At 49.5% G+C, this 14,532-nt stretch overlaps 1 protein-coding gene across 7 annotated transcripts in view; it reads right to left on the reverse strand.

Moving 5' to 3' along the window:
• The window catches only part of exd3 (exonuclease 3'-5' domain containing 3), a 1,321,659-nt gene that overhangs the window by 511,286 nt on the left and 795,841 nt on the right, over positions 1 to 14,532 (reverse strand). For all 7 annotated transcript variants that reach the window (XM_072488031.1, XM_072488030.1, XM_072488028.1 and 4 more), the window contains one exon: positions 9,351 to 9,404. In XM_072488031.1, the coding sequence (XP_072344132.1) occupies positions 9,351 to 9,404 (54 nt within the window). The remainder of the gene's footprint in view (positions 1 to 9,350; positions 9,405 to 14,532) is intronic.

Raw genomic sequence — 14,532 nt, forward strand, 5'->3', positions numbered from 1 at the left:
CAAGATGGCGGATGCCGGACCGCATGGTGGGGCCGCACTACTTATGGTGGAAAAGATGACCGAGGTGATGGCTGTGGAGCTGGAGAAGCAGTTTGCGAGGCACATGGAGGCGTTGAGGAAGGAGATGGCGGTCACACTGAAATCATTGGTGGAGGAGGCAATCGCCCCGGTGAGGGTGGATGTGGCAAAGACATCGGCCGAGGTGAGAGAACAGGGTGAAAAGCTGAATGAAGTGGAGGAGGCCGTGTCGCAGCACAGCGACCAGCTCACCTCGATGGGGGAACGAGCTGCGGAGGGTGGTGTAGGTCAACAGAGGACTCCGAGTAAAGCTTGAGGACTTGGAGAACCGCTCGAGGCGTACAATCTGAGAATTGTAGGCTTGCCCAAAGGGGCAGAGGGCTCGAGGCCAACAGAGTACTTTGCTAAGATGCTGGCGGAGTTGATGGGGGAGGGTGAAGAGCCCTCCCGGTATGAACTGCACCAAGCTCATCGGTCGTTAAGGCCGAAACCCAAAGTAAATGAGCCGCCAAGAGCAGTAATTATCTGCTTTCATAAATACCACATGAAGGAGAAGGTGTTAAACTTGACGAAGCAGAGGCGGGAGGTGCAGGTGGGCTGCTGCTAGAGTTCGGATTTACCAGCGGAGGTGGCGAAGAGAAGATCGGAGTTCAACCGAGTGAAGTACAACAAGGGAGTGCGATTTGGTATAGTAAACCATTTCGGACAGAGATAAGGAGACATTTCTTCACACAAAGAGTGGTGAGCCTGTGGAATTCATTACCACAGGAAGTAGTTGATGCTAAACTTTGAATATATTCAAGAGGCGGCTGGATATAGCACTTGGGGTGAATGGGATCGAAGGCTATGGGGAGAAAGCAGGATTAGGCTATTAAGTTGGATGATCAGCCATGATCGTGATGAATGGCGGAGCAGGCTCGAAGGGCCAAAGGCCTCATGCTGCTCCTATCTTCTATGTATATATGTATGTATACCCGGCAAACCTGAGGATGACGCACAACACAAAAGATTTTTATTTTGAAACGGTGGAGGCAGCTGAGTCGTTCGTGAAGGCAGAAGTCTTGGGACAGAAGTGAGGAGTGGAGCTGGAAGAGAGGTCGTGGACTGTGATTGGGGAGCTGGAAAATGTATAAATGTTATAAACTTTCTTTTCATTGACCTATATTGTAACTTACTTGACTTCACATTGTTATAGAGTTTAAGTTTTTGTTTGGTTTGATTGGCATTTTTGTTCCTTTTTCTTGTTGCAATGGGTATATGTTATTTTATTGAATTGTATGGGTTAGATTGTTTTACTTTTTCTTCTGGGACCGGGTGGGAGGGGACAATATGCCTTTAGGGGGGGCCACCCACGCTAGCTAACTAAAGTCGGCTAGTGAACGGAGGTGAGGGGAGAGGAGGGCTGCGGACATTGGATCCTGGTTAGCAGGTTTCGATAGGCCTACGAGGCGAGCAAGTGTGGGGGGAGAGGATCGATACTGGGTGAGATTTTTTCGAGGGTAAGTGCAGGGTGGGATTCTGGGAAGGGGAGTGGGGGTTCGATGTTAATAATGGACGGGTGAGTCAAGCTCATGGGGCAGGCCCGGTGGTATGATGATGGTGGATAAGAAGGGGGGTGAGACACCCCCCAGTTAAGATCGTCACGTGGAACGTGAGGGGGTTAGGAGGTTCAGTCAAGAGGTCAAGGGTGCTGGCGTATCTTAAAAGTTTGAAGGCCGATGTAGCAATGCTGTAGGAGACTCACTTGAGGGTGAAGGACCAGGTGAGACTTAAAAAGGGCTGGTTTAGCCAGGTGTTTCACTCTGGATTTGACAGAAGGGCTCGAAGGGTCGCGGTAATGGTCAGCAAAAGGGTATGGTTCCAGATGGAGAAGGTGGTTGCTGATCAGGGTGGTAGATATGTGATTGTGACAGGGGCACTGGAGGGGAAGCAAGTGGCGCTGGCAAGTTTATATTGGGACGCTGTGGGATTCGCGAAGGTGGTGTGTGGGGCCATCCCCAATTTGGACTCACACGAACTGATAGGGTGGGGGGACTGGAACTTGGTGCAGGAACCAAGGTTGGACAGGCCACGGCCATGATCGCTGGTCCCATCAGGGGGGGACGAAGGCGATGGCTGGGCTAATGGTGGATATGGGAGGGGTGGACCCTTGCAGATTTCTGCACCCGAGGGAGCGGGAGTACTCATTTTTCTCAGCAGTCGATAAGGTATATTCGTGGATCGACTTTTTTGTGATGGGGAAGTCGCTGCTGGCTGGGGTTAAGGGGTCGGAGTACTCGGCAATTGTAATATTAGATCATGCTCTGCATTGGGTGGATATGGTACTGGAGAAGTGTTACAGAGACCAGGGTGGAAATTAGATGTGGGACTGTTGTGGGACTGACGGTTCTGTGACAAAATTGAAAAGGTAATCGAGGAATGCGTAGGTTTCAACTGCACGGGTGACGTATCGAAGGCGGTTGTCTGGGAGGCTCTAAAGGCAGTGGTGAGTGGTGAGGTGATCTTGATTAAAGCTAGGCTAGACAAAGAGGAGAGGCAGAGAGTAATAGATGAGGTGCTGGAGGTAGATAGCAGGTATGCAGAAGATGGGGACCCAGCGAAATTAGAAAAGAGGAAGGAACTACAGGCGAGCTTTGACCGGCTATCTACCAGGAAGGCGGTGCGGCAATTGAGGCAAGCAAGGGGTGCAGTTTATGAGCATGGAGAGGAGGTGGGTATGTTGCTGGGTCAGCTCCGGAGGGAGGCTGCGGCAAATGAAATTGTCCAGGTACGGGACAGGGCAGGGAAGTTGGTGGTAGCTCCATATCAGATTAAAAGGTCTTTAAGGAATTCTATGAGAAGTTGTACAGGTTAGAGCCACCTGGGGTAGGCTGGGAGATGCAGGAATTTCTAGATGGGCTGGAGCACCCGAGGTTAGGGGAGAGGGCGATAGTGGAGCAGAAGATAAAAGATGCGATTGGGAGGATGCAGTCGGGGAGAGGGGCAGGGCCGGATGGGTTTCCGGTGGAATATTTTTTAAAATTCAAAGGTAAGCTGATGGTGGGATTGTTTGAGGAGGCGATAAGGAAGGGGGTGTTACGAAAAACTTGGGGATGGCATCGATTTCCCTGTTGCTCAAAAGAGATAAGAATGCGATGGAGTGTAGGTTGTATAGGTCCATATTACTTTTAAACGTGGGCGCAAAGATATTGGCGAAGGTATTGGCAGGTAGGCTGGAGGAGTGCCTCCCGAAGATGATAGGTGAAGATCAGACAGGGTTTGTGAGAGGGAGGCAGCTCTTTTCGAACATTAGGAGGGTATTGAACATGGTTATGGTACCGGCGGAGGGGAAGGAAACAGAGGTGGTTGTGGCATTGGATGCTGAGAAAGCGTTTGACCGGGTCGAATGGGGTATCTATCTGGCTCCTATCCTCTATGTATGTATCTATAGTAGTTGATGCTAAAACTTTGAATATATTCAAGAAGTGGCTGGATATAGCACTTGGGGAGAATGGGATCAAAGGCTATGGGGAGAAAGCAGGATTAGGTTATTGAGTTGGATGATCATAAGACCATAAGACATAGGAGCAGAATTAGGTCACTTGGCCCATCGAGTCTGCTCCACCATTCAATCATGGCTGATATTTTCTCATCCCCATTCTCCTGCCTTCTCCCCATAACCCCTGATCCCCTTATTAAACAGCCATGATCATGATGAATGGCAGAGCAGGCTCGAAGGGCCAAAAGGCCTGCTGCTCCTATCTTCTATGTATGTATCTATGTACCTGATGGCAGTTCTGGAACGGTTTGGGATTGGACCACGATTTGTGGACTGGGTAAAGCTACTGTTTAAGGAGCTAAGGATGAGTGTCCGCACAAATAGCATCAGCTCGGAATACTTTTCTCTCCCCTGAGGGACTAGGCAGGGATGTCCCCTGTTGTTTGCACTCGCGATTGAGCCGTTGGTCATCGCGTTAAGAAGTTCGGGGGTATGGAAAGGGATAGTGTTGGTGGGGGGGGGGGGTGGATAGAGCATAGGGTGTCCTTGTACGCTGATGACTTATTATACGTGTCGGAACCAAGTGTGTGAATAGGAGAAATACTGGAGCTGCTTCGGGAGTTTGGGTCTTTCTCGGGTACAAATTAAATCCAGACAAGAGTAAATATTTTGTGGTGTCTCGGCCGGGGGTGGGGGGGGGGCTGCCATTCCGTAGGGCAGGGACTCACTTTAGATATCTGGGGGTGCAGGTTGCTCGGGATTGGGGGTCCCTAGCTCATTTCCAGTTTGGTGGGGAGGGTGAAAGCTGATCTGGCAAGGTGGGATGGTCTCCCTCTGTCACTGGTGGCTCGGGTACAGGCGGTTAACATAAGAACATAAGAACTAGGAGCAGGAGGAGGCCATCTGGCCCCTCGAGCCTGCTCTGCCATTCAATGAGATCATGGCTGATCTTTTGTGGACTCAGCTCCACTTTCTGGCCAGAACACCATAACCCTTAATCCCTTTATTCTTCAAAACGTGTTGCCTCGATTTCTGTTTATTCTCCAATGCCTGCCGATTTTCCTGCCAAAGGCATTTTTTAGAGAGAAGGGATGATTACCTCGTTCATATGGGGAGGGATGGTGGCCAGAATTAGAAAGGTGCTACTATAGAGAGGAAGGCAGGCTTTGGTTTGGTTTGGGTCTTCCGAACCTGATGTATTATTATTGGGCGGCAAATGCGGAGAAGGTCTGGAGCTGGGTCAGAGGGGTTGATTCCCAGTGGGTCAGAAGGAGGAGAGTTTGTGTAGGGGGTCGGGATTGAAGGCGCTAGCAATAGCGCCGCTCCTGACGGCCCCGGGGAAATACTCAGGGAGTCCAGTAGTCATAGTTTCCTTGAGAATGTGGAGGCAGTTTCGCCAGCAGGAAATGCCGATTCAGAGAAAATATAGATTTGAGCCAGGGCAGTGGGATGGAAATGTTCAGAGATGGGAGGAGAAAGGAATTAGGACACGAAAAGGATTTGTTTCTTGAGGGTCGGTTTGCAGGATTGAAGGAGCTGGGAGAGAAGTATGGGCTGGAGCTGGAGGAAGTATTTAGATACATGCAGGTACGAGACTTTGCCAGAAAGGAGATACGGAGCTTCCCGGTAGAGCCAGCCTCCATATTGCTGGAGGAGGTGCTGACAACAGGGAGACTGGAGAAGGGGGTAGTGTCGACGGTTTACGGGGCTATTTTGGAAGAGGAGAAGGCACCACAGGAAGGGATCAAAGCAAAGTGGGAGGAAGAGTTGGGAGAGGATATGGAGGAATGGTTCTGGTGTGAGGTGCTCCGGAGAGTGAATGCCTCCACCTCGTGCGCGAGGTTGGAGCTGATACAGCTGAAGATGGTATATAGAGCACACCTCACAAGGGAGAGGATGAGCCGGCTCTTTGAGGGGGTAGAAGATGTGTGTGAGCATTGTGGGGGGGCCCCGCAAACCATGTTCATATGTTTTGATTCTGTCCAAAACTGGAGGTTTTTAGGGTAATCTCTAAAGTGGTGCACGTGAAACTGGACCTGGGCCCTCGGGAGGCCATATTCGAGGTGTCGTACCAGCCGGGGTTGAAACGGGTGCAGAGGCAGATGTTGTAGCCTTCAACTCGTTGATCGCCCAAAGGCGGATCCTGTTGGGATGGAGAGCAGCCTCTCCACCCTGTGCCCTGGTGTGGGGATCTGCTGGAATTCTTAACTCTCAAATAGGTCAAATTTGAACTGAGGGGAAGGATGGAAGGGTTCTACAATTCATGGGCGTTATTCATTATGCACTTTCAAGAATTGGATTACATCGAATATTAGGGGGTGGGCGGGTTGGAGGGAGGGCGACTGATTATGTGACTCTGGGTGATTCCTGATTCCTTTTTGTTATTTGTTTGTGTTAACATGCGGGATGCTGCTTGTGGATTTGGTGGGAGGATGAGATTGTTGTTATTGATATGGGGATTGACATTACATTCGTTACTGATTATTGTTTATTGTTGGTGGCTGTAAATTTGGGAGAAAATGTGACAAAGCAAGAAAATAAAAATATTTAAAAAAAAGATTACAACTGAATCCAGGAACACAACCCAAGTCTTGACAACTCCGCACAGTTCAGCTCCCCACTGGGACATTTTCCTTCACCCTTTGTGAGAGGCCTGACATGTCATTGCAAAACCAGACTTCATCTCAGACCTCAATCAAAACTCCACTTCTGATGACAGCTATTTGAAACCATATTCGTACTCTGAAACCACAACCTTCCCACACACTAATTATGCATGCACACTGTCTACTGACCGCACGTTACCATAGAATTCCTGCAGTGCAGAAGGAGACCATTTGGTCCATCGGGTCTGCACCGACATTGCCCCATATACGCATTGTAACCACATACCATGTGCTGATCACAGTGTGCACACTGCACACAGGATGAATGCACATTCACTGCCTTGATGGCACAATGCCTGCTGCTGCACGTTGACTGTGTACTGCCTGCACCCTGCCTGCCAACCATATGCTGCCATATCATGTCCACTGACCAGAAAACACAACCATTATATTTTTGAAAATAAATTTGGGGACACGGGGTGGTTTCTGGATGAGCTGGAATTTCCCCAGGTGGAGGAAGCAAAGAGGCAGGCGTTGGAGGAGCCCCTGGGGCTGAGGGAGGTGCTGGATAGTATCAGGGGTATGAAGTCGGGGGAGGTCCCTGGGCCGGATGGGTACTCGGCAGAATTTTATCAGGAATTTGCGGCGGACCTGGCTCCACATCTGTTGGAAGTGTTTAATGAAGCACTGGAGAAGGGGGGTTGCCGGAGACGATGAAGCAGTCAGTAATCACACTTAGCACCAAAAAAGGGAAGGATCCGGTGGAATATGGGTCATATAGACCCATATCACTATTGAACACGGATGTGAAAGTATTGGCTAAGTTGTTGGCGGGAAGGATGGAGGATTGTGTCCCGGGGGTGGTTGCAAAAGATCAAACAGGCTTCGTGAAGGGCAGGCAACTCGCAAGTAATATAAGACGGCTGTTGAATGTGGTGATGAATTCATCGAGAGCTCTGGTACCGGAGGTGGAGGTGTCCACAGACGCGGAGAAAGCATTTGATCGGGTGGAGTGGCGGTACTTGTTCGAAGTTTTGGGAAGGTTTGGGCTGAGATTTGTGGCATGGGTGCGGTTGCTGTCTGTGGCGCCAAGAGCAAGGGTGAGGACGAATGATATGAGCTCACGAAGCTTTGACTTACACAGGAGTACGAGGCAGGGGTAACCGCTGTCGCCGCTGCTGTTTGCGCTGGCCATAGAGCCATTGGCGATGGCTCTCAGGGGGTCGGCAGAGTGGCAGGGGATAATGAGGGAACAGAGGGAGCATCGGGTGTCGCTCTATGACAGTGACCTCTTGCTGTATGTTTTGGATCCGTTGGAGAGTATAGGAAGGATTATGGGCCTGTTGGGAGGCTTGGAGGGTTCTCGGGATACAAGCTGAATGTAGGGAAAAGCAAGGTATTCCCGGTGAATGAGCTCGCACAGCGGGCTAATTTAGGGGGATGCTATTTACGGTAGCGAGGGATAGGTTTAGGTACTTGGGGATTCAGGTAGCGAGAGAATCAACGGGGCTCCAGAAGTGGAACTTATCGAAGCTGGTGGAGGAGGCCAGGGAGGATCTTAAGAGGTGGGATACACTGCACTTAACGTTGGCGGGGAGGGTCCAAGTGGTGAAAATGAATATTCTGCCGAGGTTCTTTTTTTAATCTTCCAGGCTCTCCTGATCTTTATACCAAAGGCCTTTTTTCGGAAAGTGGACACAATCATCTCTGACTTTGTATGGGCGGGGAAGGTGCTGAGGGTGGGGAGGGCCCTGCTACAGAGACAGAGGTAGCAGGGGGGGTTGGTGTTGCCAAACTTGCATCATTATTATTGGGCGACGAATGTGGACAAGGTGCGGCAGTGGTGGGAAGGAGAAGGGGTAGAGTGAGTTAGGATGGAGGAGGAATTTTGTAAGGGGTCTAGTTTGAGGGCTATGGTAACGGCAGCATTGCCAATGGCTCCGAGTAGGTATTCAGGGAGCCCAGTGGTGCAGTCCACGGTGAAGATATGGAATCAGCTGAGGAGGCATTTTAGGGTGGAAGGGATGTCGGTGCTAACGCCGCTGTGCGAGAATCATGGGTTTGAGCCGGGGCGGATGGATAGCGGAGTTGGAGGAAAGTGGGGCTGGTCAAGGTAAGGGATTTGTATTTGGAGGAAGGGTTCACCAGTCTGGAGGGGTAGTGAGTTCAGGTATCTACAGGTTAGGGACTTTGCACAAAACGTCTGGAAGGGGATCCCTAGATTGCCGGGATACACCCTGCTGGAGTGACTGCTGCTTCCGGATGTGGAAGCGGAGGGAAGATTTGGGGATATATATAAGTGGCTGGGGGAGCAGGGAGGCGAGCGGGTGGTGAAGATCAAGGAGAAATGGGAAGCGGAGTTGGGAATGAAGATCAATTGGGGAGTATGGAGTGAGGCACTGCGAAGGGTAAACGGGACCTCCTCTTGTGCAGGGATGAGCCTGATACAGTTTAAGGTGGTGCACAGGGTGCATGTGATTCGGGCGAGAATGAGTGGGTTCTTTCAGGGAGTAGCAGATGAGTGTGAGAGGTGTGGGCGGAGGCCAGCGAATCATGCGCACATGTTTTGGGGTTGTGAAAAATTGGGAAGATTCTGGGCGGGAGTGTTCGCGGTCTTACCCAGGATAGTGGAGGAGGGAGTGGAACCGGACCCTTTGTTGGCGATATTTGGGGTTTCAGAGAAGCCGGAGCTCATGGAGAGGAGGAAGGCCGATGTCTTGGCCTTCACCTCTCTGATTGCACGACGACGAATTTTGCTGGAGTGGCGGTCGGCATCGCCACCGGGGGTAGCAGCATGGTTGGGTGACCTGTATGACTTCCTGCTGTTAGAGACAATAAGGTATGAGTTAAGGGGCTCACCAGGGGAGTTTGAGAAAAGGTGGAGGATGTTTGTGACCGTGTTTGAGGAGCTGTTCGTTGCAGGGGGTTGGGAGGAGTGGGTGATTGGGGTGGGGGGGGGGGTGAAAAAGGAGAAAAATCTGTACCAACTGTATAGTTGATTGTTGGGAAGACTGTTTCCCGGGGTGTTTATTTGCTGTAACCTACTTTGATACAAGTTTGAATAAAACAAGTTTAAAAAAAAAAGAAAAGAAATTTAGAGTACCCATTATTTTTTGTCCAATTAAGGGACAATTTAGCAGGGCCAGGATTGAAGCCGGGTCCTCGGCACTGTGAGGTAGCAGTGCTAACCACTGCGCCACTGTGCCGCCCTAACACAACCACTGTAGTGTGATACTATGAGTACTCACCATCTGGTAGGGTAAGCCACAGGTCAGAATAAATCTGTTTTCTTTGCGAGCAATCTGAATAAACAAAGGAGGACATGTTATTGATATTTCAGAACATAGCTGAATGTCTATTGTAAGAAAATGGTATGTCACATTTCATCACAAAGCGGTAGGCAGAGTTCTTGCAGTTGATTAGATCAAACTCTATTCTCATGCATACTGTTTTAACAGCACATCTTACAAAATATTACAAAGTATTTACAACACAAATTTCTGCACACTGAATGCTCTGCCCTATATACTGTTCTCCACCAATTAAATCTTCTACCCCCCCAATATACTGTTCTCTATGAGGTATATCCTTTACCCTTCTATATACTGTTCTCTGTACAATATATTTTCTACCCTCATATATATTGTTCCATCTACAGTATTTACTCTACTCTCCTATATACTATTACCTATATGTATGCCCTAACATATATATTGTCCGTACAGTATATTCTCTACCCTCCTATATACTGTTCTCCAAGTGAATTGGGCAGAGGCGTTTAGACTTGGAAGTGAAAGGAACACTCTCTCTCTCTCCTGTTCGCTGAAGTGAAAGAACCGCGTTATTATTCTGAAAGCAGTGTGCCGGGCACATCCTTTGCTGTGAACTTGGAATGATGCTGAGTCTGCAGAGATGGTAGACCAGCTTGCCAGAGAAAACCATCTCAAGCCTATTAGAAAGTACCACCAAAACGAAAGCAGAACTTCAGAAAGACACTGCACCGGATATCATCCCAGTGCATTCAATTCACTGTAAATTCAATGATAATCTCTGATTAATCGAGGACAAAGGTTCGGCACAACATCGTGGGCCTGTTCTGTGCTGTATTTTCTATGTTCTATGTTCTATGCATCAAAGATCTTTCGCCTTTTATTTTTATTAATATTTTTTTCTCCTTTCCATACCCTGCCCCATGGTGTTGTTTGTCTGTGTGTTTGTGTATAGAGAGTGAGGGGTAGATAGAAAGGGGCGTTGGGAGAGGGGAAGTAGATAGTCAGTTAAGTTTTCTGTCCATTTAAATATAATACTGTACATAATAAAAGATTACTTTGTGCTAAAGTTACAAACCTGGTGGCCAAGCTCCTCGGTATTTAAAATAAAATGTTATTTCACTTGTGTTGTGGGACTGAGTCAAATGGGCCTGAATTTGACTGCATACCAGGATGTCGTGTCGTCTTTTTGTCCATGACATCGTTGTTAAAATTTCTAACTAGTCTCCACCTATCATTGGCCCTCTACCCAGCCTCAATGATCCATCCCTCCCCCATAACAATTAAATCTCACCTTATTTCCTGTTCTCGTCAGCTCTGAAGAAGTCATTCAGACTCGAAACGTTAGCTCTGTCCTCTCTCCACAGATGCTGTGAGATTTTCCAACATTTTCTGTATTTGTTTCAGATTCCAGCATCTGCAGTAATTTGCTTTTATCTTTTTTTTAATCTCCTCATTTTCCACATTTTCACCAAGTACCCAACAAAAGGTAACCCAGTAACAAATACAGAATCAATCCCCCAAACAGCATCCCCTTCAACATACGCTGCTACTGTGCTGCCCCTTTTTCTGGTTGGCAGGATGTAGCCAGTGGTGTGTCACAGGGATCAACTGGGGCCTCAACCTTGTCAATTTGTACAATACTTGGAGTAAGGGACCAAAGGTATGGTTGAAGATACAAAGATAGTTAAGAGAGGTGGTGCTTTTGATCGGTGCAGAGGTGATGGGCCAAAGGGCATTTTCTGTGCTGTAGACTCTACAACTTTAAAGTAAATTGTGAAGAGGACATAAGGAGGCTACAAAAGGACATTGGGTGGGCAAGATCTGGCAAATAACGTACAATGTGGACAAATGTAAGATGGTCCATTTTGGCAGGAGGAACAATAAAAGAAAATGATCTACATGGCGAGAGATTCAGAGATATCTGGGTGCATGAAGCACAAAAGGCTTGTCTACAGATACAGAAGTAATTAGTAAGTCTCATAGAACACCACTGTTTACTATGAGGGAATTTGATTACAAAAGTAGGAAGGTTATGCTTCTGTTGCACAGGGTATTGATGAGGCCACATCTCGAGTATTGTGTACAGTATCGGTTTCCTTATTTAAGGAAAGATGTAAATTCATTGGAAGCAGTTCAGAGAAGGTTTACGAAAGTAATAGTTGGAATGAGCGGGTTGTCTTAAGAGGAAAGGTGGGACAGGTTAGGCTTGTATCCACTGTATGTTGAGTAAGAGGCGACATAGAACAGTACGGCACAGTACAGGCCCACGATGTTGTTCCGACCATTTATCCTAATCTAAAATCAACCTAACCTACACCCCTTCAATTTACTGCTGTCCATGTGTCTATCCAAGAGTCGCTTAAATGTCCCTAATGACTCCACCACCTCTGCTGGCAGTGCATTCCTCACACCCACCACTCTCTGTGTAAAGAACCACCCTCTGACATCTCCCCTATACCTTCCTCCAATCACCTTATCACGACTTGATTGGAACTTCTAAGATCCTGAGGCATACTGACAGGGTGGATGTGGACTAGATGTAGTCCACAGGATGTGGTCAGAGAATCCAGAACTAACTGTTGTTACCCTGGCCCTTGGCTGCCCAATAATTACAGTCACCAGGGCCGGGATTCTCCGGCCCTGCGCCTGGTCGGAGAATCCCCGGAGGGAGGTGCGAATCCCGCCCCGCCGGCTGCCCTATTCTCCGGCGCCATTTTTCGGGGGCCGGCAGGATTCCCACCACGCCGTTCGGGGGCCGTTGACAGCGACCCCCCCTAGCGATTCTCCGGGCCCGATGGGCCGTCAAGTTTTGCCCAACCCAGCCAGCGTGAATTACTCACCTCACATATAACGGGATCCTGCGAGGGCGGTCCTGGGGGGGGGATCCGACCCCGGGAGAACCCCCACGATGGCCTGGCCCGCGATCTGGGCCTCTTTCCTCCGCGCCGGGCCCATTTAGGGCTCCGCCATATTGCCCGGGGGTCGGCACGGAGAAGGGAACCCCCGCGAATGCGTGGAAATATGCCGGATGTTCTGCACATGTGCGGAAATACGCCGACCGGTCCGCACATGCGCAAGATCACGCCGGCCGTTCGGCGCATGCGCGAACTCGCGCTGGCCCTTTGATGCCAGCTGGAGCTGGGGGAATCACTCCAGCGTCAGCCTAGCCCCCTAGAAAGGTGAGAATTCCTCAATTTCAGGGGTTGTTGACGCCGGAGTGGTTGGCGCCGGTTTTCATGCCCCATTATTGCAGAATCTCGCCCCAGGTGTGTAAACGTAAACACAACTACTGATTATTTATAACAAAAGTTATGAAATATGCAGCAAATACTTTTAAAATGTCTTTTCTGAAGTTGTATATTTTATACACTGTACATTCGGTAAGAATATATGCGATGGTTACAATACACAAGTCCTTTTCCTCTGTACCGATTCCCCCCTCCCCCTCCAGCCTTCCCCTCCTTTTTCTCTGGCATTCTCTGCCACCACCCCCATCCAACCTCCACTTCCCTGTCTCTTCTCTGTGGTCCTGTTGGCTCCCATGTGTCATCGTCCCCCTCTTCATCCCCCATTTCCCCCTCTATTGGCTTCGAAGAGGTCACAGAACAAGTTGATCAATGGTCTCCACGCTTTTTGTGGAAGCCATCCTCTGACCCTTGGATAGCGAACTTGATCTTCTTCAGGTGGAGAAATGCCGACAGGTCTGCCAGCCAGTCTGCAGCTGTGAGCTGATCACCACCCGAGCAGGATTCTGCGGCGGACGATTAGGGAAGCAAAGGCAAGGGCGTTGGGCCTCTTTCCCATGAATAGTTCTGCTGGTCCGATACCCCAAAGACTGCCTCTCTTGGGCATGGCTCCACCCTCACCCCTAGCATCTTGGACATTGCCTCGAAGAAGGCTGTACATCACTTTAGGCTGCATGAGGCTTGTGCATGAAAAAGTGGAGTTGGCCCTGCTCAGTGCTTCGCTCCAGAGTCGCCACCCTATTTCTGTCGCTAGCTCTTCCTCCCATATTTCATCCTGTGGAGAGTGTGTCCTTTCTGGTAATCATCTGTACAGGTCCCCACAGTTTCTCGTCCTCAGACTGTCTGGGTCCAGTAACGTCTGTGGCACTGTGCCTCACGGGATCCGTGAAGCTGTCATCTCCTTGAGGAGAAAGCTTTTGACCTGTAGACATTGGAGTTTGTTTTTGATTGGTAGTTCCAGTTTCTGTAGGGTCGCTAGTCTGTCCTCAGTGTCTCCCGTCCTGACTCCACCTCTGAAAGGTGGACACACACACACACACCATAGTCATCTTGTCTATTGAGTTGAAAAAGGTCTTGGGGACGTAGATCGATATGGAACTGAACAGGAAAAGGAACCGGTGCAGTACGTTCCTCTTGATCGTCTCCACCCTTCCCGCCAGGGAGAGCAGGAGTGCATCCCATCTACTTCCTCCGCCAGGCTGGTCAGGTTCCACTTGTGAATCTGTGTCCAGTCACGGGCAATCTGGGTCCCAAGGTAGCAGAATTTGTTTTGGGCTAGTATAAATGGTAGTCCATCCAACACTGTCCTACCCTTCTAGGGTTCACCGGGCATACTTCACTTTTACCCAGGTTGGGTTTGTGGCCCAAAATAGCTCCAAACTCTCCCAGGAGCTTCATGATTTCCTTCATGCTGCTTTGGGTGTCCAAGATATAGAGGAAAAGGTCATTCTCATAGAGCAAACCTGTGCTCCCTGCCTCCTCTTCGGTTTCCCTTCCAGCTTCTCGCCGCTTTCAGGGCGATTGCCAGCGAGTCAATTGCCAGGGTGAATAAGAGCAGGGACAGCGGGCATCCCTGCCTTATGCCTCTGTGCAGCTCAAAGTATTCAGAGCCAGTGGCGTTGGTCCGTGCACTTGCCTTGGGGGCGTTGTACAGGAGTTTACGCATGAGATGAATTATGTCCCTAGCCCAAACCGCTCCAGTACCTCAATGAGGTATTTCCACTCGACTCGGTTGAAGGCCTTTTCTGCATCCAGGAGATGATAACCTCTGCCGCGCTCTCCCCGGGGAGGCCATTATCACGTTCAGCAGTCTGAAGTTCACAGTTAGCTGTCTACCCTTAAAGCCCATCTGGGGTCCGCCAGGAACGTGATGGGTCAAGGCGCCTTCCCTGTCTGCATGGAGTTGATGCTCT

The sequence above is a fragment of the Scyliorhinus torazame genome, chromosome 22 (genome assembly GCF_047496885.1).
Source record: "Scyliorhinus torazame isolate Kashiwa2021f chromosome 22, sScyTor2.1, whole genome shotgun sequence".
Lineage (NCBI taxonomy): Eukaryota > Metazoa > Chordata > Chondrichthyes > Carcharhiniformes > Scyliorhinidae > Scyliorhinus > Scyliorhinus torazame.